This window comes from Lasioglossum baleicum, chromosome 15, assembly GCF_051020765.1.
Source record: "Lasioglossum baleicum chromosome 15, iyLasBale1, whole genome shotgun sequence".
In the NCBI taxonomy this organism is placed as follows: domain Eukaryota; kingdom Metazoa; phylum Arthropoda; class Insecta; order Hymenoptera; family Halictidae; genus Lasioglossum; species Lasioglossum baleicum.
Genome location: NC_134943.1, coordinates 4,158,775 through 4,185,053, shown reverse-complemented (window position 1 = coordinate 4,185,053; position 26,279 = coordinate 4,158,775). Strand labels below are relative to the sequence as shown.

Below are 26,279 nucleotides of genomic sequence, written 5' to 3'. Positions count from 1 at the left end.
CCACGCATGCACATTCCGTTCGGTGCGCATTTGAAACTGTCATAACATTAACACCATAAACCGCTCCGATACTCGTTTCGCCGTTAATTAATCAGCTTATAGACACGTTTAAAGAAATCCACTGCATATGCAAATATCGCCGGAATCACTCTATTAAAATGATTAAAGGTTCATTTGCTAAATTAATTTAACACGTGCGATATCGCTCAAAGCTTACCGTGCACTTCGCTTCTCGGAAAAGTGAATTTAATGTGATTATATTATATGTTATTTGCTGAATTAAAAATGAGGAGAATCCAGAAAATTGTTGCGTGGCTTGATAGTATTTATTTCATTCTCGCATAGGAACAGAAATATCAATTTCATTATTTCATTTATTTGATACGTTATTAAATTCGTTGTTTAATTCTTAAAATTTATTATTCCTTTCCCAAATTTCATTTCATTTTGCTGCATACAGACAATTTTTTGTGCTGAAATATTTGCGATCTTATTAATAAAACAATGGATTATCCATCCGTGTATACATACAATATGTGTGTACATACATAAATAATATTTCATATATTTATCTTGTTTTTGAATTTATTTTGATTATATTCTTTATCAAACATTGATGTTAAAAATAATGCTTATTGTACTGTTATATTGTTACAGATTAAAGGAGAGGATTCGATTAGTTTTCGAGGAAATCTTTCTACAAAAAGGAGACTTAAGGTGAGTCTTTAAACTATTGATTATATTAATAGGTATCCAAAAATGCTACGAAACCAAATGTAGACTGCAAAATCATTACTCTAATTATTAATTCATGAAGGAACAAAATAGCTCTAATTTTATGTTATAATATGGATCAAATTTTATCAAATTCTCATTTACTATATTTTACGTTACGAAATTCTGTACGAACATAAACGTGCACTGTCTAGTAAAATCAGACATAGGTTTATGGCTTTTCTCTTATTTTGGTGTAATGCACTCAGTACTGCATTTACGTGTATGTTTTACGGAACGGTCCCTGCTGCAGAGATTTTTATTCGAAAGAAAATTTGCTCGACTGTGATACGTGTATGTCACGGTATGTTGAATTAAGGAGTTCCCTTGTATGTATATCCATCCCATATCCCGTACAGAAATTGAGTTCAGCAAGTTTTAAAATAGGAGGAGAGGGAGAGCAAGTAAAGGAGAGAGATTTAACATAGAGGATCAAAGACACGAACTCACAAAGTATGGCCCCGACCTTCCTCGACGCGGTAAAGAAAGCACCATGAAATGAACTATGGTCGAGGACCGTCGATTTATAACTTACAAAACTATGTCGCGTCAAAAGGCGCGCGTTGCAAAATGCGATATGATCGGAATAAAATGCTGGCGCGAAATTTATGAAATTTCTTCCGACTTCGAGCCGCACGTGCAAAACTTCTCGCGTGAATGAACGCGAAGACTTTGCATTCGAAAATTGCATGTTAGCTCGCGTTTACCGGAGTGGGATTTTGTTGTCTTAAATCGTTGGTAAAGAGGACAGGAAGAACAATCGAGTCAGAAATTATTTTAAAAAGTAGTTTCCACAATTAACATACTGTCACTGTAATAACTAAATTAACCGAAAGTCATTCAATCGGTTTATAAGCAAATTCGAATTTTATACGATCTAGTGACCTTTGCGTCACTATGTGCATTACGTTTTCAAATTCGATGATATATGTATGTAACACATTCGACTCAAACTTCAATTTTGCAGCATGCTACAGAGATGTTAGTCTACCGTGAGCACATAATTAATTGTTTCAAGATAATGGCTTAAACAGATGCATTATAGAAGCGTTTACACCGATTTGCTATCCTTGGATGCGCCATTATAGTGGATGTAACGTTAACCAGTTATCGAAGACAGGTATTTTCTACCTCGGAGACGATCGTGATCCAATTTAACACTAATTGTGAGATCAATTTAGTACCTAGCAATTTAATACGTCGACTGCTATTATAGACAGAATTGCTGACGGTAATACACCGTCTAATAAGAACGTAAAACGTAATAACAATGGAATCATTCATGGAGTCTTGCCTCCGTGACCCATCAATTTCGATCGAACGACTATCGCCGTAATTAAACAATTTAATTACCGGGGGTGGTTGCCTGTGAAAGTTTAACGCGCACCGTTTTCCTGTAGTGTGTGATCAATTTTAAAAGACCGATGTGGCATCGTATGAAAGCCACGGTCTACGTCAGTTGTGCTTCTATTAGGCTAATTGTGAATTACGACGCCTGTCGGTTATTAACGTTTACGAGTTAACGAGGCACGATAACGTGTAGCAAGATCGCGAGTGCCGCTGGGACGAAACTTTTCTATTTAAAAGTTCTCGGAGCCCGAACATTGTATTCGTTACAGTTCGATGATACCAGAACCTTTCCTTTTCCCTCCACCATCGACCAGGGGTCCAAGGCTTTAGGTGGATTAAACACGCAATGGAGATTTGCGTGCACGATAAACTTCTCGGGATTAATATTTTTTCCATTCAATCGTTTGTTTAAACTTTAATGGAATCTAAACAAGGTAACGCTAAAGAGCCGTAAAGTTACCCGTGCACCTTCACGTCTTTACGTTTAAGTAAGTGCCTGGAACCCTTGGTCAGGGATTTACTGATATACCGTCGGTCATAAACCAAATTTATAGCGCGCACGAATTTGAGGACATTTTATTGCAACGCGATTTTGAATTATTTATTCAAATATCGCCAGTCATTAGCGAAATTTATAACTCTTACGAAATCGAGTCCAACGGTTGTTTATTGAATATTCTAGTTTGTTGTAATGTGATTTTGAATGATTTATTAGCGTGCTGTCAGTCATAAACTAAATTTACAACACGCACGAATGTGCCACATGATTGATTATTTAATATTTCACTTGACTGTAAATTATTTGTAAATACACAGCCAGTCATAAACTGAGACAGCGCCAGTCGTGAATAAAATTCACAATGTATATGAATTTGAGTTCGACGGTTGGTTATAACGTCCAGGTTACATCGACGTGATTTTGAATTATTTATTAATATCACTGTTTGTAGTTTCAAGTAACTAGTCGATTTTCCATACGAATTGCTGCGTGTTCCGGAGATATCAACGGTTTATTGTGTTCCATAAGCTTATCTTCGCTTCATTAGTGCTAGCTCACGCATTGAACCAGCTTATTATTTTTCATTGAATTTCCAAGCAACTACTCTTGTATAGAAGCAACAGCGTAGAAGATATTTTAGGCAATTAAGATAAAAACAAAAAAAAATATAGTAGCCGTATCTAATAATTTTAATATGTTTAAACACATTGTGACCGCGCAAGAAAATGTAGCACACTACTCATCACCGCTGAAATTAGTTTTTGAGAGTGGCGAAATAATCATGTGACGCAAATATGGATGGTATGACAGCCAAAGTGATAAATTCTGTACGAGTCAATTTCCCAAAATCCATTGTATTCGTGTAAACGTCTGCAGAGCAGTTACCTTTGTATTTATCACCGTGGTTGACATAGAATCGAGCTGGGACTGTACAAAACAATCGCGAAATCGCGCTCTCCCCATAATCGCATTATGTTAATAGAGCAACGCGATTATATAGACGGTTTCGCTGCATATCACTTCTGTACAAATATTATAGTGGCGCATTTCACTTAGGATATTGCGGGTGGCGAAATGTTGCGTAAATATATATACCGCGCGGTCGCGCTAGACCCCCGGCAACGGGGAAGGGCGTAAACTAAAATGAACGACTAAACTAATCAGAGTTGTCCAAATGTTTGCGAACCGGTAATAATGTCGACGACGAGGCACGGCAACATCACCGCTAGTCGTCGACGTAGGCGTCATCATCGGTGTCGTGGAACTTTGATATAAAGCCACCTAAAGCTGACTCTGGCAGATGGCGAACAATCGCGAGAGAAATCCTACGAGGGTGGAGAACTGGTCTGGTATTCTTCCCTATTTCCCCTGCTCTTCCACCCTCCTTTTACCTCCTTTGGACAGATTCGTTCCCTGCGTCTTTACCCGCCCTTTCCCACGCTGTCTAACCAGTATCCTCGTAGAACAGCGATAATGTCAGCCATATATTAGTTCGATGTGCGAAACCGACCAGCAAGCTTTCCCTGATAAGTGAAACTGTCCGGACGCATCCTTAGGCGATGGACGAATCTATTTCGCCCGGAAAAATAAGCCCCGGATGATCGTCATTTAATTCAGCAAGCTGAGACTGTGCCTGAAACCATGATTCTGTCATTTAATTCAACAATCCTAAGGGTGTGCCTGAAACCATACTGGCCACTGGAATGATTCAAACTTCTTCATTGGATAAATTCAGATTTTCTGCGATGACCTGCAACTTTATTTCTTAGGAAAATTTATTTGCACGTCAGCGCAGAAAATCTGAATTTATCCAATGAAGAAGTTGGAATCATACCAGTAGCCAGTATGGTTTCAGACGCAGCCTCAGCTTGTTGAATTAAATGTCACAATTATGGTTTCAGTCGTACTATGGTAGATAAAATTACAAAGGATTTGCCTATCCTTTCCCACGCTGCCTAACCGGTATCCTCGTAGAACAGCGATAATGTCAGCCATATATTAGTTCGATGTGCGAAATCGACCAGCAAGCTTTCCCTGATAAGTGAAACTGTCCGGACGCATCCTTAGGCGATGGACGAATCTATTTCGCCCGGAAAAATAAGCCCCGGATGATCGTCATTTAATTCAGCAAGCTGAGACTGTGCCTGAAACCATGATTGTGTCATTTAATTCAACAATCCTAAGGCTGTGCCTGAAACCATACTGGCCACTGGAATGATTGAAACTTCTTCATTGGATAAATTCAGATTTTCTGCGATGACCTGCAACTTTATTTCTTAGGAAAATTTATTTTCACGTCAGCGCAGAAAATCTGAATTTATCCAATGAAGAAGTTGGAATCATACCAGTAGCCAGTATGGTTTCAGACACAGCCTCAGCTTGTTGAATTAAATGTCACAATTATGGTTTCAGTCGTACTATGGTAGATAAAATTACAAAGGATTTGCCTATCCTTTCCCACGCTGCCTAACCGGTATCCTCGTAGAACAGCGATAATGTCAGCCATATATTAGTTCGATGTGCGAAATCGACGAGCAAGCTTTTCCCGATAAGTGAAACTATCCGGATGCATCCTTAGACGCCGGACGAATCTATTTCGCCCGGAAAAATAAGCCCCGGATGATTGTATCATTTTATCGAAAAAAGCTGTGCTTGAAGCCATACTTGTGATTGGAATGGTTCGATGTTCTTCTTTGGATAAATTAAGATTTTCTGCGATGATTTACAGATTTGTTTTTGGGGAAAATTTAATAAAAAAAAATTGTTATTTGGTAACGTGTTTCAAAGTGTTCGTTACACGCATATCATCGTTACCTAACGAGATTTCCGTTTTTTCGTCAACGGGCTGACATCCAACGATCTTATCAGCCATGAATCAAAGGTAAATCTTACGGTTCTTCAAACTTTACGGTCGCCAATATGTCAAACGTCTAATGCGTTCGATATTACGGACATAAATCTGTCATGTGGTAATGCTGAGGGCTCTGTTATAGTCCCTTTAAACAGGTTATCATGAATTCCCTCGTCTTTCGAAGTAGCTTCACAGGATAGCGCCGTAAAATCTCCTGGCTCGAGGATGTTAACCGTTTCGTAAACCGACGAAACAATCTGCATCACGATAAAATTTAATTCTATTACTTTCAACGCGTTTTCGTAAACAGTCCGTCGCGGGAGAAGAAAAACTACAGCAGCGTAGATTAAATCATTTCAAATTATATTACAACCTAACCCACTTCGTAAATGTATGGTACGTCTGCCATTTTATGACAATGTAGTTAACAACAAGTAATTACTAAAAATTGCTGTTTCGTTTGTATCTAAATAAAATTCACAGTATGCCTTCATTAGCATGCACCCAGAATAGTAATTTAGCAAGAGTAGTGTGTACGACTCTGTAAAATACAATAAGAGTTGAAGAAACAGTATGAAGTCTCAAAATTTGTATTGATAGTGAAGAAAATGAATTTATCTGAAAATTTTCATCGTCAATGAAGAATATGGGAAAGCAATTAAAAAGGTTCATTTACAGGAACTTCGTATGAAATTACAGCTAAATAGGTATAGCAAAAGCTTATTTTAGTCGGGTAAGAAAGATTATACCAATTTATCTAAATACCGTGGCTGTTCCCCTAATTCTGGACGAGAATAATACCGGACACAGTACCATTCTTTCATAGTGGCTCAGGAGCGGCAATAAAAACGTACGAATTTAACACGGCGCTTTAACCATCAGCTGTTATTAACCTTACCACAATAGGCACTTGAAGTGACGGGAAACGTACTTTTACGGGAATTCTCTTTTTTTAAATCCTGTAGTGCTGGGCTATACCTGACCCCTAAATCCTTTGAGCGTGGCACGGACCATGATTCTACTTAACCCACATAAAGTTCCTCTCTGCACGAAGACTTAGAGCTGGGAATGGTGATGGGGAGAGGTCGACTTGGGAAACAAGAGGTGCACGGAGACTTCCAGCTGCAGCGTGCAGGAGTTAATCCTTGATAAATCCTCAAACTCTGTCCTAATTCTGTATCGAGCTTCCTTAATTTCATTCCGCAGTTGACCTCTCTTCCTAGCTTTCGGAACCTTGAATCCGAATGAACACTATCACAGTTTAAGTCGTCCCCATTGTGTCTAGCCAGGCAACTAGGGCTCTACGTACACTCGTGAACATCAATCAAAATTCAACATCCGAGATTCGTTCCATTCGATTACGCACGAATGCGATTGCTGCTCTACTGCTCTCGGAAGACAAGGGGGCATGCAACATGCAAAACAGTATTTGCGCTTCAAATGCCGCAAACAATCCATTTCCTTCGATGGAGCTCTCCGGAATGTTTTCTGTGCATGTATTGAACTTTTGGAAAATTGAACAATTTTTTTTCGTCGTTGTAAGCACTTCATTTTCTCCAATGAAGTCCTTCCGGAATTTTTTGTATGCATATTTCGAACTCTTACATTTCCTAAATTACGTAAGGTGGAGTGGGGTAAATGCATAAACGGGGCAATTGCGTTTATTGGTTATTTTTATTATAATATGAACGAAATTTTTCTCTAGCTTGTATTTATTAATGTAGTATAAGTTAGTATGAACTATTCGACACAGATGTCGCCCAAGAATAAAGGTGTTCTCCTCGCTTGAATCAACCAATGCCAAACAGTCACGTGCGAGGTACACGTACAACTTTGAGGTTACCCTGAAGTCTGAAGGTGCAATAGTTTGCAAGTTATTAATATATTCTGTGTTGTTATTTTAGGTAGGTACAACAAATATCGATGTAGGTTTACATTAAATAAACCGTTTTTATTGTATTTTTTAAAATTTATTGAGAAAAACACTAAGATGCTCTTGCCCCGTAAATATAACTACATGGAGCAAGTGCGTACTATCACGGTGGGGTAACAATATAATTTAATGCAATAAGAAGCATATTATAGCAGGCTAGTTAATCATTCTTTTCTTGCCCCGTAGCACTTGAAACAAGGTTTAAAAGCATTTTTAACTCTCAGAGACGCACTTGCCCCATTTTCGGGGCAAGTGCGAAATAGTTGACACTTCGTACAATATCCTATCAAAATGATAATTTTCAAGAAAAATTAGAATCCTACATAATACTAATTCATCAGTAATAACTGTGACAAGAGATCGATGCCAAGAGCGTTAAGATTTTACATACCAGACTGAAAATACATCAGTTTAAAGTCCAACTTTGCAAAAACTAGTGCGCACTTACCCCACTCCACCTTAATAGTGAACAGAAAGATTGCTCTCGCTCGTCAAATGTCTCTGCGAGACCGAAACGAGTATAATTTTCGAGGCGGACGCAAGTAATGAACAACTTTGAAATCGTATTATGTTATTACGTAAGTCGGAATACGAAAACCAGACAGGGCAGAGAAAGAATGAAATATCGTCTAGAGTATAATCGGCTTTCACGCCGACAATATTTTGCCGACGTCTGGAGGATGGAACAAGTTTTCAGAATGCAGCTCGCACGCCTTAGAGTATTGTTCATAAATACAATTTTCCATCAAGAATTTATGTGTACCTTTTGGTTACTGGAAACAATATAGATTCTACTCCACTTTTCTCAGATCCAACAATTTTCCTTTCTACTCGAGCCGCAAACAAATCATATAAAGATTTCAAACTGATACTAAATTATAATAGTAACATATACTATTAAATAAAGTGTTTAATTGAACAGTAGTAAAATTCTAATGTTTAAACAAATGTCTGAACTTCGATTGCGAAACGTAGAACTTTTTCGAACTTTCGCAGATCGCTTTTGTTATCTGATTTGCCCGAGATTTTTTACAGGACACCGGAAAATTAGTTCAAACGGATACATGGCGAAATAGATTGTTTTTCGAATTCACTTGAGTGGTCGACCCTGTTAGAACCGCGTAATATTTTACGAGCGTCCCGTACTTCCGTTTTGCTTATATCGGCGGCGGCGTTGATTCATGGCCGATTCAAGCTGCAGCTACAAAAACCTGCAATTACTGCAACGCGAAAATTTGTGACCCTCAAATATTAGTTAGCCGGGAAGTGCATATTTTTTCCGTGTTTCGTGCACGACCTAATATCGCATCGTTACGAGTTTTCGGCTGAGCACAAACATTCCCCGACAAAGGATAATTGATTGAGTCCGTTTCACTGTTGCCGTTGAATCGATTAACCTAGCTGTGTTTCCGTTGGAATTAATGTTTTGTATTCGGCGCAATGTTCGCCAAATGTTCGTTTACCTCGCGCGATGAAATGGACATTAAAATTTGAGAATGTTTTCATTCGCCTGCCCAATCTTTATGAAAACTCAAAATTGCCCGGAGCGGCCGAACGAAACAGCAGCGAAATAGAAATTTATTTCTTCCGTTATGGTTTTTATTGGAGTCGAAATTGTAATTACAGCTGATCCAATTTTTTTCGGCAATTTTCTGTAACGTTATTTTTTGTACGTCTATAAACTTCAAAATCTGGTTGGTAATTTCACTTTTTGGTTAATTCTAACTAATTAGAAGCTTATTTTTAAAGAATTAAGTACGCTTTATACAGGGTGTCGCAGCTAACTTGACCATCTTGTCCCAGTTAGCTGGGACACCCTGTATACAATAATGGATACTGGAGCCGACATATATCATTTTTAATTGCCCATGCGTACAGCTTAATAGAACTCCTACTGGTTAATTCATGAATCATATTAACTAATATAACCACGGTTTATTTTTATTATGATATTGATAGTAACATTTAAAAGTGGTATTATTTGCAGCATCCGCCTCTAAATTCGCATTTCCAGCGAGTTTCATATTTATAACGTGGGTTGCACCTTGCCTAAAAATTTAATTTAGCTTCGAGCTTCTCTTTTACAGTGCCCCTTGTTCCGGCTCACTCTCTGGTACCCGTCTTTAATAGTTATGTACCGTTCACAATTTTCCAGAGCTGACGTCAGTCGCTAACTTTTCCAAAAAGGATCTGGTTTCCGTCCGACAGTCTTATATCTCCGCTTTACTATCGCTCTTAAAACTTTGAACAGTGTGAAGCTACTTTAGATTTCATGGATTATATGCGATACTGTACATTGCTCGAACTTTTCGTATAAAGGGAAATACCAAATTGGTAAGTGACTAGATGTAACTTCAATTGAATTATTGTCGTCCAACTTAGTGTTTACCTGTATACCGTTCCGCCTTCTATTCGCAACTTTCATATTCAAATAAAATAAATGTAGAACTGGTAGACTGCGGATATTTATGCAAATTCTCTCTCTCTCGCATCTCCATGGATTATTTTGCGAAAACCAGAGTAAGAGAAAAGTTTGTTCTCTGCTGACTACAATATTTGTTATGGTTAGGATACAGTGGGTTACGACTGTGCTGTTTAATAATGCAAAACGTTTGTGTCGGCCAGGTAAATTTTGTGGAAGTAAATAAATTGTGTTTAAAAATGTTTTGTTAAATATAATTAAAGTAGATAGTTTGCTGATTGAAAAGAGAAAAATTGACAGAAATATTTCATCTTGCACTCGTTTGAATAACGAGAATCAAAAATGTGAAGTTCGCTGCCATTAGGTCGCTATTATTCTCAACGAAGTATTGTAAAACGTGCGCGTAGTACAGCAAGAACTTATATCAAGGACACAATCTTCTTCAAAAATTGAACTAGACTAAACGTCATTTTAAACGGGATTTACGAAAATCTGAGAAAACGTGAAAGTACTGTTCTACTTTAACCTAAAAATACTAAACCATTTCTGTGTGAATTAAATAATCTGCTAATTTGTTTATGGTAGTTCTGTGCAAAATCGATCTTGTAATGGCTGCTACATAATTTGTGTTTTAAAGAATCGAAAACACACAGAGGTCGGAAGTTGAAGCGATGTTTAATTAAACGTTGGATCAGCGGCGTGAATAAACGAAATGGAACGGTAGCTGAGGCTACAATTCGACCGATTCAATTAATTAATCTCTAGCCTGATAATGTTCACCGTAGTAGTCGTGGTAAAACTTGCTAAGAGTGAGGAAGACCGCTGAGAAATGCCTCGATATATCAGCGTTGAGCCGCACTGTCAGATGCACTCGGATATTATCCTGAATAGGGCTGATGTATACCAAGAGACTCCTCTCCGTCAGCCACTCGATACATCCATTTCTGAACACTCGTGGGAACTTGTATGTGATAGTATGCGGTCTACTTCTGGTTTAGAATCGGTTCTATACGTATAATCACGCGAATAGTCGATCAACATTAATGTTAACTGATCCGTAATTCCAAATCTATCGCCTTACTCATTTCAATATGCTAACTAGACCCCTCTATCTTGTTACGCATCATAGCAAACAGCAGATTAAAATTAATTTTGACTACACCAATTCGTAATTCTAACTCTAACATCCTGCTCATTTTAACATATGTCATATGTTATATGTTTGTCCAAGTGATATATTAAAAATAAATATTAAACTCATATTGCATCCACATCACTGTACCTCACGTTTTACCTCTCGGAAAACAATCTATAACCAGAGTTGTGCAGAATTACAATTGAATTACTCCAGGAATTATGATTAGAAGGTAATTGAATTACACTGTAATTCAGTTATATTGTCATTTATAATTCAGATCTTCATTCAATTAAATTACAATGTAATTTATGTTTGCAATTGGAGTACAACAATAAAAGACATTGTAATTAAATTACAATGTAATTCGTAATTGCAATTAGAGTACAATTATAAAATACTTTGTAATTAAATTACAATAATTACGAATTACGATGTAATTAAATTAAAATAAAAAATTAAAGAATAATAAAGTAGTAGGTAAGAAAAGGTTGAAAAATCAATGTGAAGGTTTCGAACAGATGGAATTGATTATTTATAAATTTATAATATCTGAACAGAAATAACTTCTGCGTTACACAGTTTCTAAATTTCACTGACAGCAAACAAGTATATGAAAGAAAAAAACATAAAAATATACTGCACTTATTCAAACTTCTGGGCTATAATTTGGAGAGATGTATTTTAATGATATTGTATTTCAATTACACATCTGATTAAAATACATACTTAGTAATTGAATTAGTTGAAAGGTTTGAATTATGTAATTGAGTTACGACGTAGTTGAATTACTATATAATTGAAATACAATGTAATTCAATTGCGTAATTGAATTACAATTGAATTAGCACAACTCTGTCTGTAACGAACCAAAATCGAAACCCACAGACCCTTTTGCTAAACCAACCTCTTACATTTAAAATTCGCTTTCGTCTTATCTGAACGACTCGAACAAACTGAACTGTAACATTCAATTCGACCTCGTCATCGTTCTCAGTTTTCGGCTAGATGTTCCATCCGAGGGCCTCTCGATTAACGTTATTCACAGGGAATAGTTCATTTCCGTTCGGGATTCGGGCCACACGTTCCCACTCCGTGTACATGCACACGCCGCTTAGAAGGCGTCGAACGAAAGCGGAAAGACGGGGGCGGACTCTTTAATCTCCGGCTGTTCCGGCGATAATATTTCTCAGCTCGCGTAATTGCTTAACCGGTGGAAGTAATAAGGTTATCCCGTGGTCATCATCGATCAAGCTTTTAAATCGATCGGATCACCAGCCTCCGAGACGCCTGTAACCGTGAGGTGTAATTCTCTTCCGTTCAATTGAGCAAAGTAGCTCGCGTATATACCTCGCGAGGAGAATCACCGGATGGCTATTGATGGAACAACCGCCGCCAGTAATTTCTCTCTTTCGTCTCTTTTCCCGGTCTTGTTCCCGCCTTTGTTCGCCCTATTTTCTTCTTCATTTTCATCGTCGTTCCATTCGCAGGCTCACCTTTAACCCCGGCTAGGCTCCTTGGTCGCCACTCTCTTTCCCTTTCGCTCTCTCTCTCCCTCCCGACCTCGGCCCGTCTCTCCTCTTTTTCTGTCCCGCACACCCAGCAGCTTTTTTCGCGAGATTTCGCTACGAGGTGAGTCACTCGAAGGAAATTTATCTCACCTTCGTCGAGCAGACCTTGAAGAACACACAGTAGCACTCGCGCAGACTACTTCAGGCCGCCGGAGAATCGACTACGGCGAGTAGACGCTCTTCTTAAGCCGCGCGAACGCGTCGATAAATGAAGGAGGCCGGAAAGTCGTGCAGGTTTTTCCCGCTGCACGTTTCAATTTCCGTCCCTTTCGATGTGGAACTCGTTCATCAGCCCAGAACGTAAAAGGGATTAACGATGCTCTGATGAATATATGGATTTTCGCCGGTCTTTTTTTTTTTTACCTCCTCCGACGAAGTAATCTCCGCTAACCGCTCTCGCTGGACTTCGGTTCCCATTAAATCGGAACAAAGCAACTCATTTTGCAATAATGTTTTTGCTCGGAGAGGTACTCGGAAATGACCGATTGAAATCGTCGAGTGCGTTCGCATGATTTTTTGCCAAACGGTTTCATTTCATTGAAATGAACGGCGCCAATTCGCTGATGTCCGCTGCTTTTTGTCCTTCGTTGGATTCGTCTTTGTCAAGCAATTCCGACAGGTATAGATTGTAATTTAGGGTAAATGCAAACTGACTATAAGATTATTCAATAAATTTCAGTCAGGAAAAATGTAATTAAAAACAAGTCTATGTCCCATTTAGAAACTAACAAACATAAATTTTTCTACACTCGTGTAATCATATTTTCACCACTCGTTCCACGTCCCTTCGAAAAGCTGTGCTAATCAACGCTCGTCCCACGACAAGTCTGTGCAAAAACCTTCAGAAAAGAATTCTGTAAAACTTGAAATTAATTCCACGAAAACACAACGGCACGCACAGAATAAATTTCAAAACACTCTCCGCGCGACGGACCTTATCACAAAAATAGTGCAAGGACCGGCATCAAGTAACGCGTTTAAAACATTAATTAAAACCCCAGCGTGTTTCAACAAACAGAAAACAATTTGCTCGCCGGACACGGGCGTCGAGTAAATTTTTACCTCGCACGAATTTCACAGTTCCCGGGAAATTTTTTCGCTGTTTTCAGATGGATCCGAGCTACATCATTCTTTCGCAACGCTGATCTACAAATAATAAATATCTCCGAACAAATACAAGCATTATTTGTCGTGACGCTTATTTATTAAATTCGATAACTCCCGTGCACTTTAATCTCTTTATACCTGCTTCTAAAGTGTGGCATAATTCACCGTGACATTGTCGTGCGTACCACCACAGGCGACGTAACTTGATACGTTTTCTTTTTGCGTACGGTATTTATTGAGTCGTGCTTAATATTTGGCTCTGCGGTAATATTTGCCTTTTACTATAAACAACCTAATAACTGGCAACATTGTCCCAACACCTACGAACAGACTTTTCGATTTTGCCGTCGATTTCGCGAGGGGCCACAATTCCGTCTGTCGGATCTGGCTGCTTTCGGTCGACTTATTCGCAGCCCAGGGTGATATACCGATAAGTTGTCGTTGTTAACGAAAGGCATCCTGTTGCAGTTGCCTGAATAGAGCGGATTTAATCAGAGTGCACGACGGAACGGATTCAGGGGCACCCACAATAGCTGTACTCTGCAACCAAGGAGCGGAAGTAGAAGTACTCAGCACGGGGCCAGACCTGTACGTCGAGTTCGTCGCTAATTCAGAGTGGCCGGGCCAGGGATTCAAGGCGATGTTCCAATTCCAGCCATTGGACGATGCACCGCATCCTGGTGGGTAACAAATAGCATTATCTGACAGCATTATGAAAATCCACAGACATCCTTTCCCCTATTCTCTTTCACTAATTTCATTCGCGGTTCCGGCGTCTCCTTTATCATTCCCGAATTATGGAGATCAATCTGTACTTTTTATCGAGAAGTACAGGCGTAAATTCAAATCGTTGCTTTGAAAGTTAACAGCTTTTTAAAATAATCAGTTACGTATTAATCTTTGGACAATCTGTGTACTCATGTCGTTCGGATTTCGTTATCAACGTTGAATCGCAGCTTCTTTTACTGATCAACAGCGTTTAAAATAGTTAATCACTTCAATATCTGTTGAGGCTACTTTCGACGAGGTTGGATATATTAAATGTTAATTCGATTTAGAAGCGGTTGAAAGTAACTTTCTCTTGCGTTTGACCCATTGAGATGTCAATTATAAATAAAGTTCACTTTTTGTAAACCCCTTTGCTGAGTTTCTACGCTGTAAACTATGCGGTGCAGAGGAAAATTAAAAAGGTATGCTTGCGAATTTACTTCGCTGTCATACTTACAAAGACTTGAAATAATTCATGTTAAAACTCGTGCAATAAATAGAATCAATTAAACTCGACGATCTTCACATTTCTACCATTTCTGAAACGATGGATTACTAAAGACTCTAATTACATATAATCCGGACGAAGTTTTTATTTCGTTGCTAAAAGTGTAACGATCCGGAACTTTCTAAATGACTTTCAGTGAGCTTTTTAAACGGATTCACGGGTAAAGAGTTAAACGAAACTTCGGAAAATAAAAAACGAGTGTGAAAAAAGTTGATCTTTCCCCGGGTGCTAAAGCAGTCTTCCGCCATTTTTCGTAAATTTCTTGCGTCGGTATGGCAGGCATCTGTGAAAACGTTTCGCAAGCTCGTCGCAGAGTGTCGTTACCGAGAAAGCTCGTCGAAGTAGAGTTTCCGGGAAGCTTTCTTCCACCTTTCCCGCTCGGTCGGCAAAGCAGTGTGCAAAATTTTCGCACGTACCCACCGTTTTTCTGCAAACCCGACCGCCAGTTATCTTCCCGGATAAATCCTTTGAAATCTGTTCACGTACCAGCGAAGCAGAAAGCTTTCGAGCTTTCGCGAGCTACCGTGGACATTTTGCCGGAGACTGGTTATTGCACAGTCGATACCGCTGGCGTTCCTAATTAGATAGATCCCTTCAGGCGTTGCAGTAACGTCGTACTGAACGATTTGTCAAGATCGATCGGGCATTTGGACCACGAATCGGCAATGTTAATCACGGCGTTTGTTTTTCGTGATTCATTGGATCAGAAACGATCAGAGTTTGGAACGCGTTGCGTCGCGTGCGAAATGGGCAAGAAATAAGTGGTATTCAAGCGTCCGGCTATTTATGGGGGGCGATAAATCATGAATGGGGATCCTTTGCTACGGTAAATTGGCCGTGTTCCATTCGCACACGCGACTCCCAACTGTAATTAACGGCACTGTATATTCCGAGGATAATTACAATAATGTATTTCAGAGCTGGACAAGGTCATCCCAGGGGCCGTTACCGGTAACCCCAAGTACTCGGTCATCGGACCAGCTGTCAGCGCTACCAGTAAGTATATCACTCTACGCTGACGATTTATTGTACCTCTCAATCAATAATTTCCTCCTCTATTATCGTTCTCCGGACGAGTATTCGCCTCGTAAGTGACTCCGCCTCGCAGATAATCCTACGGATTGATTCCGCTAGGGGAGGCAAGACAAATGTTTAAGTAAGAAAAAGCGAAGGGTGGCAATTTATTAGCCACTGTTTCAGCGGCCGGGGGTGAGACGAAATGTTTTCGATTCGCCCGAAACGATATCCTTGATTGTATGATTAAAAGACGCTCCCGGAGCGTTTCCAGCGATTTGTCAAACTGCTTTTCAGGAAACGAACCGAGACAGACCGATCGCCCGTGATAAAATGAATCGAAAGCGTGTGCTACGGAGGCTATTTTACGCTAAACCTACCGAGCACTAAAATTAGCTGCTCCGTGTTGCTTTATAAAAATTTTGTTCGATTTTTCTTATAACCAGACTGCTATTTTTATGATAACAATAATTACGTTCGATTTAAAACAGTGAACAAGTTATGAATTTATTATTATCATTATCAATTTATTAAAATTATTAGAAAAAGTCTTCCTACTTTTCACAATTAATGCACACCGTTTTTTTTTTATTGCAAGAACATCCACTGACCAATTATAATGTATGGCTCAACAAAGAAATGTGTGTAATTTTTCAATTGAGACACCTTTTTAATTGCAATAATTGTAATATAAAACATTTGAGATCGTTCATTTGATTGGCATTGGTAGGTATAGTGTTAGAAGGAACTTTCCCGGCAGCGCTGCCGAGGTGACCATTGGTCGACGTGTTTACTGGAACCCACTGACGGTAAGACTTTGTGGACGTTAATTCAATTGCAGATAGGTAATGAGAAAATATCAATGTTTCTCCTAAATCAATTTCAGAATCTGTAAAAATATATAGTCGATTTATTTTACATTTGTTAGAAAATGTTCAGAGTTTTATCACGTGTGTTAACAAATTAGGATCCCCGAGATATTACGGATTACCAGCAATAAGCTGGGCCTGCAATTAATTTCAGGTGCGATGAAATAATAAACCGTGATGCATCGTAATTGATCATTTAATTTGTACTACGTCCGCGATGAAAATCAACAACACCACCAGTAGTGTCATGGGACAAACTTCACAACTACTTCATTAAGCAACTAATGTTTGAAGTCCCCCTGTGTACGCACGCTTTGTTACTTATTGTAGATGTTTCTATTAACCAAACACAAGCAGCGGGAACATAAACACCTAGCTCGAGAATGCGTGTTAAATATTAATACCAGATTCTTAATTCAATTTCCGGGACGAAAATTCTTGTGTACATCACAATTTTACAGCAACGTAACAAGAATATTCTCTTCTAAATTGACGTTTTTGGTGAAAACCGTCTTTCATAGCTTTTATCAACAAATTCTCCAATAAACATCATCCTTTTATCTGTAATAAAATAAAAGAGTCACTTCCCATATTGCAATTAATATTCACGTAAACAATGGCAGAATTGACGTTAAAATAAAAGCAGTATTTTCAATACTTACAAAATTTTTGTCCATTCTAAACTGTGTTTCATTTACTCGCGTGTATCACCATACACTATACAGTGAGTCACGAAGGTATTCGAACGCTGTGAAATGAAAAGTTTCACGCTTAAAAAATATGAGTCATATTACGAATTACAAAACATTTTTTATTTCTATAGTAACGTATCAGGATTATACATGTTAAATTTAAAGTCTCTCTGATAACATAAACAATACTTAGAAAACATTTCTTAATAACATCGGCTAAATGAATGTCACAAAATCATTCGAACGACTAAATAACAGTATACATTTTAAACAAATTACAGTGTTTTAATATTTTGTCGTACCACCGTGAGCACTTATTATGACTTGTAAACGTCGTTGTATCCTGTCAACAAAATTTTCAGTAACATCCTTCTTTATACAGTTCTAAACTTCCAAAATTTTGGTTTTTGATGCTTCCTTGGAATTAATATGATATTTACTAAGTTGTCTGCCGATTTCAGCCCATAAGTATTATATGGGGTTGATGTCCGGACTTTGTGGGGGTGTTTCTAAAACGTGGGGTACATTGTGTATGATCCATTGTTTACCGATATGTGCAGTATGATTCGGATAATTGTCCTGTTGAAAATGAAAATTCTCCACTACCCCTAATTTTTCCGCACTCCGTTTCAAATTATCTTTTAATATTTGCAGATATTTATATTTATCTAATATTCCTTCGATAATAACAAGGTTTCCAACACCGTTGGCTCCCATTCACCCCCATACCATTATCAATCCACCCCCATGCTTCACTGTTAGGCGTAAGTTTTTAAGATCCATTTCTCTATTTGCTAATCTCCAAATTTTGTGGCATCTATCTGGTCCAAATATGTTAAATTTGCTTTTTTGTCAGAGAATATAACGCGTTTCCAAAAATCTTTATTTTTACTGGCATACTTTTTAGCGAAATTTAGTCTCTTTTGCTTATTAACTTCGCTACGTTTCATCGTTCGAACACTTTTGTGACATTCATTTAGCCGATGTTACTACGAAATGATTTATAAGTATTGCTTATGTTATCAAAGACACTTTAAATTTAACATGGATAATCATGATGCTTTTATGTTACTATAGGAATAAAAGTATTTTATAATTCGTAATATGACTTATATTTTTTCAGCGTGAAACTTTTCATTTCTGAGCGTTCGAATACTTTCGTGACTCACAGTATGTGTAAGAGTGTACGAGCAAGTGTGGTTGCAGAAGGAACTACATAGTATGAAATTGCATGCAATCATCCCGTGCAATTCGAGCTTCCCAATAAGTTCAACAAATTTTTTACGCTGACAGCGAAGCATTCGGCGCGCATCGTCGTATAATAAAATAGTTATCGAACCGATGTAAAATTTTACATCGCGCGAAGGTTTTACAAGGGGAATAGCTCGAGAAATAAACGCTGTAACGACTACGGTGGCTGCTGCTCCCGGTGTTATTCAAACAGATTATTTTGATGTTTCTTGCGGGGAACGCAGGTAGACGTACACACCGGGCAACGATATGATTTCCCCCGGAGTTCTTTGAATATAACTTCACCGCCGACTCGCATAAACTTTGCGAGCGGTGTGTACTTTTGGAGTCATCAACTGTGGAGGTACCTACGCCCTGAAAGCACGGAACGAACTTTATATCTTTTTCATGAAAATAAGTCCCTAAGATTAGGAGCACTGGCACTAAACTAAATTATTCGGCTGACAAGTACAAGGTGATCCGGCCTTTGTATACGAGTTCTCAAACTTTCGGAACTTCAACGGTCCGTATCGATATTTACACGTGATGCCTCATGCCTCTTGCCTCGCTCCCGTCCTCTACCAGAATGACGGGCTGCTCCTTGTTCTCCGTGGACAGAAACTGCTGGCACTAAAATCGAACTTCGAGACTTACGAATTTTCTGTCATCGAAGAATTTCGGTGAAGTTACGCGGTCCGCAGTAATAAATTCCCAGGGCTTGCAGTTGCCGTTTCATTGAAATGTTTGCGGATACTGGGAACTTTTAAACGTCCGTGTAACGCGAGCTAACTATTATACGTTTCGTTGTTCGACTGAATTGAAATTGCTTGGTCAGTCTATTCGTGGGATATAAATGAGATCGTTAACTCATCCCAAAGAAGAATGAAAAATTATATAAATAGATAAATTTAAAAAGAAAAAGAAAATTCATGTTTCAGTGATTCATAAACGATACTGTCCGTGAATTTTTTAATTTATTTTGCGTCCACACTTTTAGATTCGTATATGTTCTTTGATAGTTATGAATATTATATACACATTAATGGTGCGAATAGGATGGAGAGAGTAGAACACCGTATTTAATGTCAGTCTCAAGTAAAATCAATTACTCAGCTCCATTTTCTTCTTTAAACAACGCTGGAGCGGATGTTGGACTTATAGTAGACGAAGTTCGAAAGCTTTTCGAGAATAAAGCAGTCACTGATGGCCGAAAGATGGTTGGAAAATTTCTTTGTGAAACTGACGGGACTTCTGTCCATTACAAAGTCACTTTATAGTTTCAGAAGTATTTATACGATTAAAACTATCTTAGCAGAGATTTTCATCAAGAATTTATATTATAGCGGTCTTAAAAAGGAATATTATAGACAACTTAAGTTCCCCATCAGAATAGTCAAAGTTACCGAAGCTGATTTTCCAAATATTTTTGAAATTGTTGGTATATTCTTATTTCATGAAAATTCTTTTACAAAATTTCTAATACCGCAAAGTTTTATCAACATATTTTTATGCGAAATTTTTGGAAACTTTGCTTGTTTCAAAATCAGCAATCTATATGTCTTGCTGGTTTGACGCTACTTCGAAATGTGCGGACACGTCTTAAAAATTCGAGGGAAACTTTGAGTTTTATTGGTACGCCCTCAATATTTTTCGCTTGGTTGCGTTTCATATGTAAGTGTTCGAAATTTTCAACTCATTGTGCGAACAGACAAGCAGAAAATGTAGATTAGGGGCTTCGCTGGCGCTCGTTGACTCAGACATTTATTTCTTCTGTTAGAAATATTCGGAAAATTTCACTCCAACATTTATGTCCTCCCTTAACAATGCTCAGAAAAAGGTAAAATATTACAGTTTTCATTCAACATTTTTTAATTCATACAGAGATGTGGGTTTGTAATTCCAAACCAATTTCAAAAGTTATTGTATTTATATTCACGGTTTCCTTATTTCCCCTCACAGTATGATTATATATTAAAATAATTTTCTGCAGTCTCTGTATATTAAAAAGTGGAAATTACAATCGCACATCCTTTGTCATTATAATGTTTTCTTCAATTGTTGAAACTACAACAATTTGGTGAAATCCAAATTTATTAACTGAAGCTAAAAAATTAGAATTATACTCAAATAATGATCAAATTTCGTGCAATCAACGCACCAGTGAAAAATTAATTTTTAAGTTAGTTCCAATAATTGTGTAAATCGCACAAGCAATCATCATGTTCAAGAAAACATTTCACCTCGAATTATTATCGATCTTATAAATCGTGTACTGTTCAGTGCTCGACACCCTCGCATCGCGCGTGTAACGTTAAAACTCATTAATAGAAAATGTCGCAGAGCGATGTTCAGTTGGCGAGATTTCATAAAACGTGCCCCGCAATATAATCCGCGATCGTCGAAAGTGTCGTTCAAAAATGGCCGCTGTCAACCAGGGGCCATTTCACATTATAAAATCGCTCGAATGCCTGGAAACGATTTTTCCCAGTAATTTTTCAAAGATCCGAAAACGTTAATCGTCCTTTGTGCTCTGCGTCCAACTTGACTCGAAAATGCCTGTCATCGTTTCCGGGGTTCGGGCCGCGGAAAAAATGAAAATATCAATAACAACCGGCGGATGTTGCAGGAAATTCTGCAACAATGGTGATGGCGGAAAATTTCAAACAACGTCAAAGGAGCACACACTGTCAAGCAATTAAACGACCCCCGTCTCCTCTCTTTTGCCCCCTCGTTGTCTGATCGATATCGCTATCGCGCGGAAAATTTTTCCATCGAACTTTCGGGGGTGGCAAAATTCATCGGGCCAGGCTCGCACTTTATACGTATGTATATATCTAGCGTTGTGCAGGTGCTCGGATAATTTAGAGCACTTACCCAGGAGTGTAGAGCATACGAAAGTAGGTTTGGTGTATAAGAGCATGCAGATACATCGCGTACCTTGTTTTACGGTTAAGCCTAAGTATCGTGAAGAGGGTTACAAGGGGGTAAGGGCGAGGTTACGCTTTCCACGGAGAAAGTTTGAACCGAGGCCGAGTCACCAACACACCACGAAGATTCTGTTCCCTTGACAGGTTCTCCACTCCACATTCACGACATAGTAGCTCATATTCTCCCCTTCGAAAATCAAATTCACCCTTTCACAGTTCTATTTCAATTTCAATCTACTGCTAATTAATTTCACAGTGATGCAATCATTCAATTATATTATATTTAATATTCATCTCTAGCAAAATGGTAAATAGAAACGCAGTGAGGTAGTAAATTTTTGTTCTGAATCTGCAAATAATTATATTATTAATAGTTAAACATTGAATAATTATTAGTATCATATAAATTTAGGCGTTTGTGATATAAATATAAAAGTGATAGCTTGCAGATCAAAGAATCTGTATCTCAACAAGAATAGTGTCCTCATTTCCCTCGTTTAAGAAATCAGACCATTGAATAACAATTTCCGATTATTCCGATTTGTACTAATGAAAATCTGTATTTGCATAAAGATCCTTGGACTAGCAATTACATTTCCGAACTTTCTGTGAGGCCACTCCGATTCTAGGACGCTCGAACACCATAAAATATCGACGGTCATTACCGAACCCCGATGCCCTTAATTGATTTCGATTAATTCGTAAGGGAAAAATAATTCGAATATTCAGGCGGGCTTAAGTTTAATCTCAATTTGTACCTGGACCCCAGGTGGTAGTGTTTACTGATGTCTGAGAACGCTTAAAGAAACTGCCGAGAAAAATTTATTTTCTGAAAATTCAAAAGCAGACTACGCCCTTAAACGAAGTGGGTCATCGCTGGATGACTTACCCTGTCCTTATAAACAATCGGGGAGCTTGTGCCGTACAGGTGGAATGTTAAAGTTTTCCAATTTTCCCACGGTCAGCTGTAAAACGACTGCGGAATCGCGGGAACAGGGTGCAATATCGTGTGCATCTAGGATCAGTTTACGGTTCCCCGTATACAACTGTTTTGCTCCGGAGCGGACTGAAACGAATAAGCAATAAATAACGAGCGTGGCGCCCGCGCGGACACCGGTAATGCTGTGCTAAACGTATATACGCATTACGTCGCCCGGAGAAATAACGTATCCCCCCCTGATAATGCGGAACAGGAGATGGTAAATTCTGATGACGTTTACCTCGCGGCAGCGGGGCAACGACGCAAAGTAAAGACGAACCGAGAGAGAAACGAAATAATACCCCCGGACGAATGATGGATTACAACTTCGCCACATTTTTTGTTCTCTTTCCCACCAGCTCAAAGTTGAAAGTCGTTTCAACTACGGTCGTTATTATACCCGGCGAAATAGCAGCTTTAAATTAGTTTTATCTGCTTTCATGCGTCGTTAGGGAGACTAATATATTCGCAAAAATTATACAAAATTCTAAGTTTATACTCGGCAACAATTTATTTATGCAGGAGTTACCGGGAAAGTCGAAAGCCATCCGCTTTATCAACTCACTAAAAACATTAATAAAAGAAATAAATATCTGTGTACTTCCTGTACGTTGAATTTAACTTAGGCAATCCTTATTTCGCACAAAAATCCGTAGATTATTAATAATTAGACAGCGGATCTTTATGCAAAATAAAAGTTGTCTGTATCGATTGCAAGAGATAGAAACCAAACAGAATGTTGTTTCTTCCTTTAATGATTTTAATTGAATTCAATTTTACTATAAATGCATAAAGATCCGCTGTCTATTAATAATATAGCTATTAAAAAAAAATTCCTCTATCCCAGTTGTATAATAAACCAGAATATTGCCACTCCTTAGATACCAAATACATATCCGCACTTTCGAATCACCCCATAATTCTTTAGGGTCCGTATCATCTCCGGAGATGAGCCATGAACTATGCTATACTGTCGAACGCAATCCCACTAATGGTATTTGTCATATCCATACACCCAACGAAGCAGTGAGAGAAGACGCCCTTGTGGCCAGAAGATTCAAGACGTTCTTCTTTCCTTCAAACCCTGATTTTACGAGATCTGATAACTCGAAGTTCTAACTGAGACGCTGCAGAAGACTGCTCTTCAACATCTGGAGGTTATAGGCGCAAACCTTCTGGGTATTGACCCCGATTTGCTCACTTATGAATGACACAAACTGCCTAACTAGTAAAGCCGCGAGTTATCCTAATCATTTCCATGAAATGTCGCTGAACAATCTTACAATAAATAAATATCAATTGAGATTTTCACAGTATCTCCGTTACATGAACCGATTTCTACAACTGTGCGATTTATCCAATTGGTTCGACCTCTAGAATGGTTTCGTTCTACTAGGTTCAGGTGAATCGCTTTGGTACTTTTCCGGTTTCCTAGCGAGCCCTAAATCACAATCAATGCCTAACTAGTAACTAAAAGATCATCAACTAAGGCCATTGGGCGATTTTTCTTCTCCGGTCTGGAAGCAGTTACAGCCTGCAGTGAACTCTTAATTTTATAACCCGGACCCTGTAGCCTGTTCCTGCTCGCAGGCGCACGTGGCTTCTAACAATATCTTATTGAATCTTGACATCGATAGATTGTAGAAGGTAGCAATAGTGTAGACTGCGAATTTAACGCGTTTACAATAAAAGTGAGTACATTAAAACTGTGTATAAATTATTTCCAACTTACTAAAATTATTAAAGACAGAAAGAATATGAAACATTTTGCAGACTAGTAATAAGTCAGAATAGGGAATTATCTCGAGGGTAAATGAGTACAGATAACCCTCTTATAACACGGTAGATCGGTTCCTAGAAAATGCCGTGTTGTGTGAAACCGTATTATATGAGACCCAGGACCACTACAAAAAGGGGGGTTACGTTCCGAAAACCTATTAAAAACAAACATTTTTTTAAATTCCATATAAGCAACTTAATTTTTATTAAAAATATAAATGTATGTATAACACAAAACGAAAAAAAAACAAAAAATATTATTTTAATTTTAATTTAATAAATTTCTTCCTCATCACTAGTACAGTACAATCAAACGGAAACGTTTTTTCGGTTGAACGGTATCACCTTCACTCTCTGAACCTTCTTCTTCATTTAGATTTTTTGCACCTTCTATCCTCTTTAAAGAATCTGTAATTTTGGTTTGTTCGCTGGTTCTTACAAGGCAGAGTTGTGCCGTATTACAATTGAATTACTCCAGGAATTATAATTACAAAGTAATTGAAATACAATGTAATTCAATTGTGAAATTGAGGTCATTGTATATTTCATGGTATGAAGATAGACAATTAGCAGCTCCCTTTTGATTTTTCGGCTTTTTTCAGCGGAAGGGTCTGCATTCAAGAAAAATGATTCAAGATTTTCAGCTAACAATAAGCTTCTTCTAATTTTTTATATATTAGATTATTAACTTCACAATCTTCATCAATACTATTGTCCTCAGAATCGATTTGATTTCCAAATTCGGATGCCGAACGTCAACAATAGCCATATCCACAAATCCTTCGCCTCCGATAGATTTAGCAATTTCTAATATGCCATCATTATTTTAAGGTAATTTAGTTTTTAAATATGTTAAAGAAAAATCACGTTATCCAGTGCTGTAGAAGTATGTACACTGTTGTACAAAGGTTTTCGCAATTTTCTTATCGTGTTAGAGCGAAACCGTGTGTTATAGGATGCCGTGTTGTAGGAGGACTATCTGTACTTAGAACACTGAATAAGTGTTATTGTATTAATTTTAATATCAGACTTTTTTTAGAAAATATTACTCAATAAATAAATATTAGAATGTCTAGAAAGATTGAATATTAGTAATTTCATTGAAAAAATTACAGTGAACAATGGTTGTCATTTATGCAACCACACTGCAGGGTTAAAACTACCCTCTTAAATATCACACGTGCCAAAATTTCAATTTATTCCCAAACAACTCTATAATTTATTATGGAACTTGAAATGAGTGACACCTTGAAAATTGTATTAGGCACTCATTTAAGTAGAATGGAGATATATATCCCAAACAGCCGTGGCAGGACAGTCACAGATGTCTGTGAGTTTTCAGGTGGTCCAACCCGCATACCACTTTGTATGATCGCTGAAATGTCTAGGTCATGTCCGAGGGGTGCTCGTACGAGGCAGTTTCGGCAAGTTGAGAGCCAAGAGCGGCGCGCCGCGCAAGCCACGTTCCTGAAGAGCCGCGGTGGTGGGGTTTCACTGTGTCTCGAATACCACTGCAAGCTCTACTAAACCAGGGACAACCTCCGACAAGTCTCACTCACACAAACTGGCCCGTCTTTTTTATGGTTTGGCTCGTCGTGTGATTCGTTGGCCGGTTCGCGTACCTCGAAAGCATCTCTTGCTTCATGAAAGACCTACTTGAACATGCCTGGTCTAGGCCAAGGACCCATTTCAGTCTGTTTATCGTACCGATATGCGTGCGCTATACCCAGACCCCGAAAGCATAATCTCAAGACGTTATTTTGCAAAATGTATTCTCGAGGTCTCGGTAAATTCTCACTGATAAAACATTTATTTAACCCTCCAGTGCACGGGTCAAAAGTATAAGTTGAAATTTCTTCTGAAAACTCAGT

The 26,279-nt window shown here is 38.3% G+C and overlaps 1 protein-coding gene across 1 annotated transcript in view; it reads left to right on the top strand.

Moving 5' to 3' along the window:
- Sol1 overlaps nucleotides 1-26,279 on the top strand; it is a 667,060-nt gene that overhangs the window by 289,733 nt on the left and 351,048 nt on the right. Inside the window, exons 6-8 of the mRNA XM_076439137.1 lie at nucleotides 658-717; nucleotides 14,111-14,322; nucleotides 15,837-15,914. Of these exons, the coding sequence (XP_076295252.1) occupies nucleotides 658-717; nucleotides 14,111-14,322; nucleotides 15,837-15,914 (350 nt within the window). The remainder of the gene's footprint in view (nucleotides 1-657; nucleotides 718-14,110; nucleotides 14,323-15,836; nucleotides 15,915-26,279) is intronic.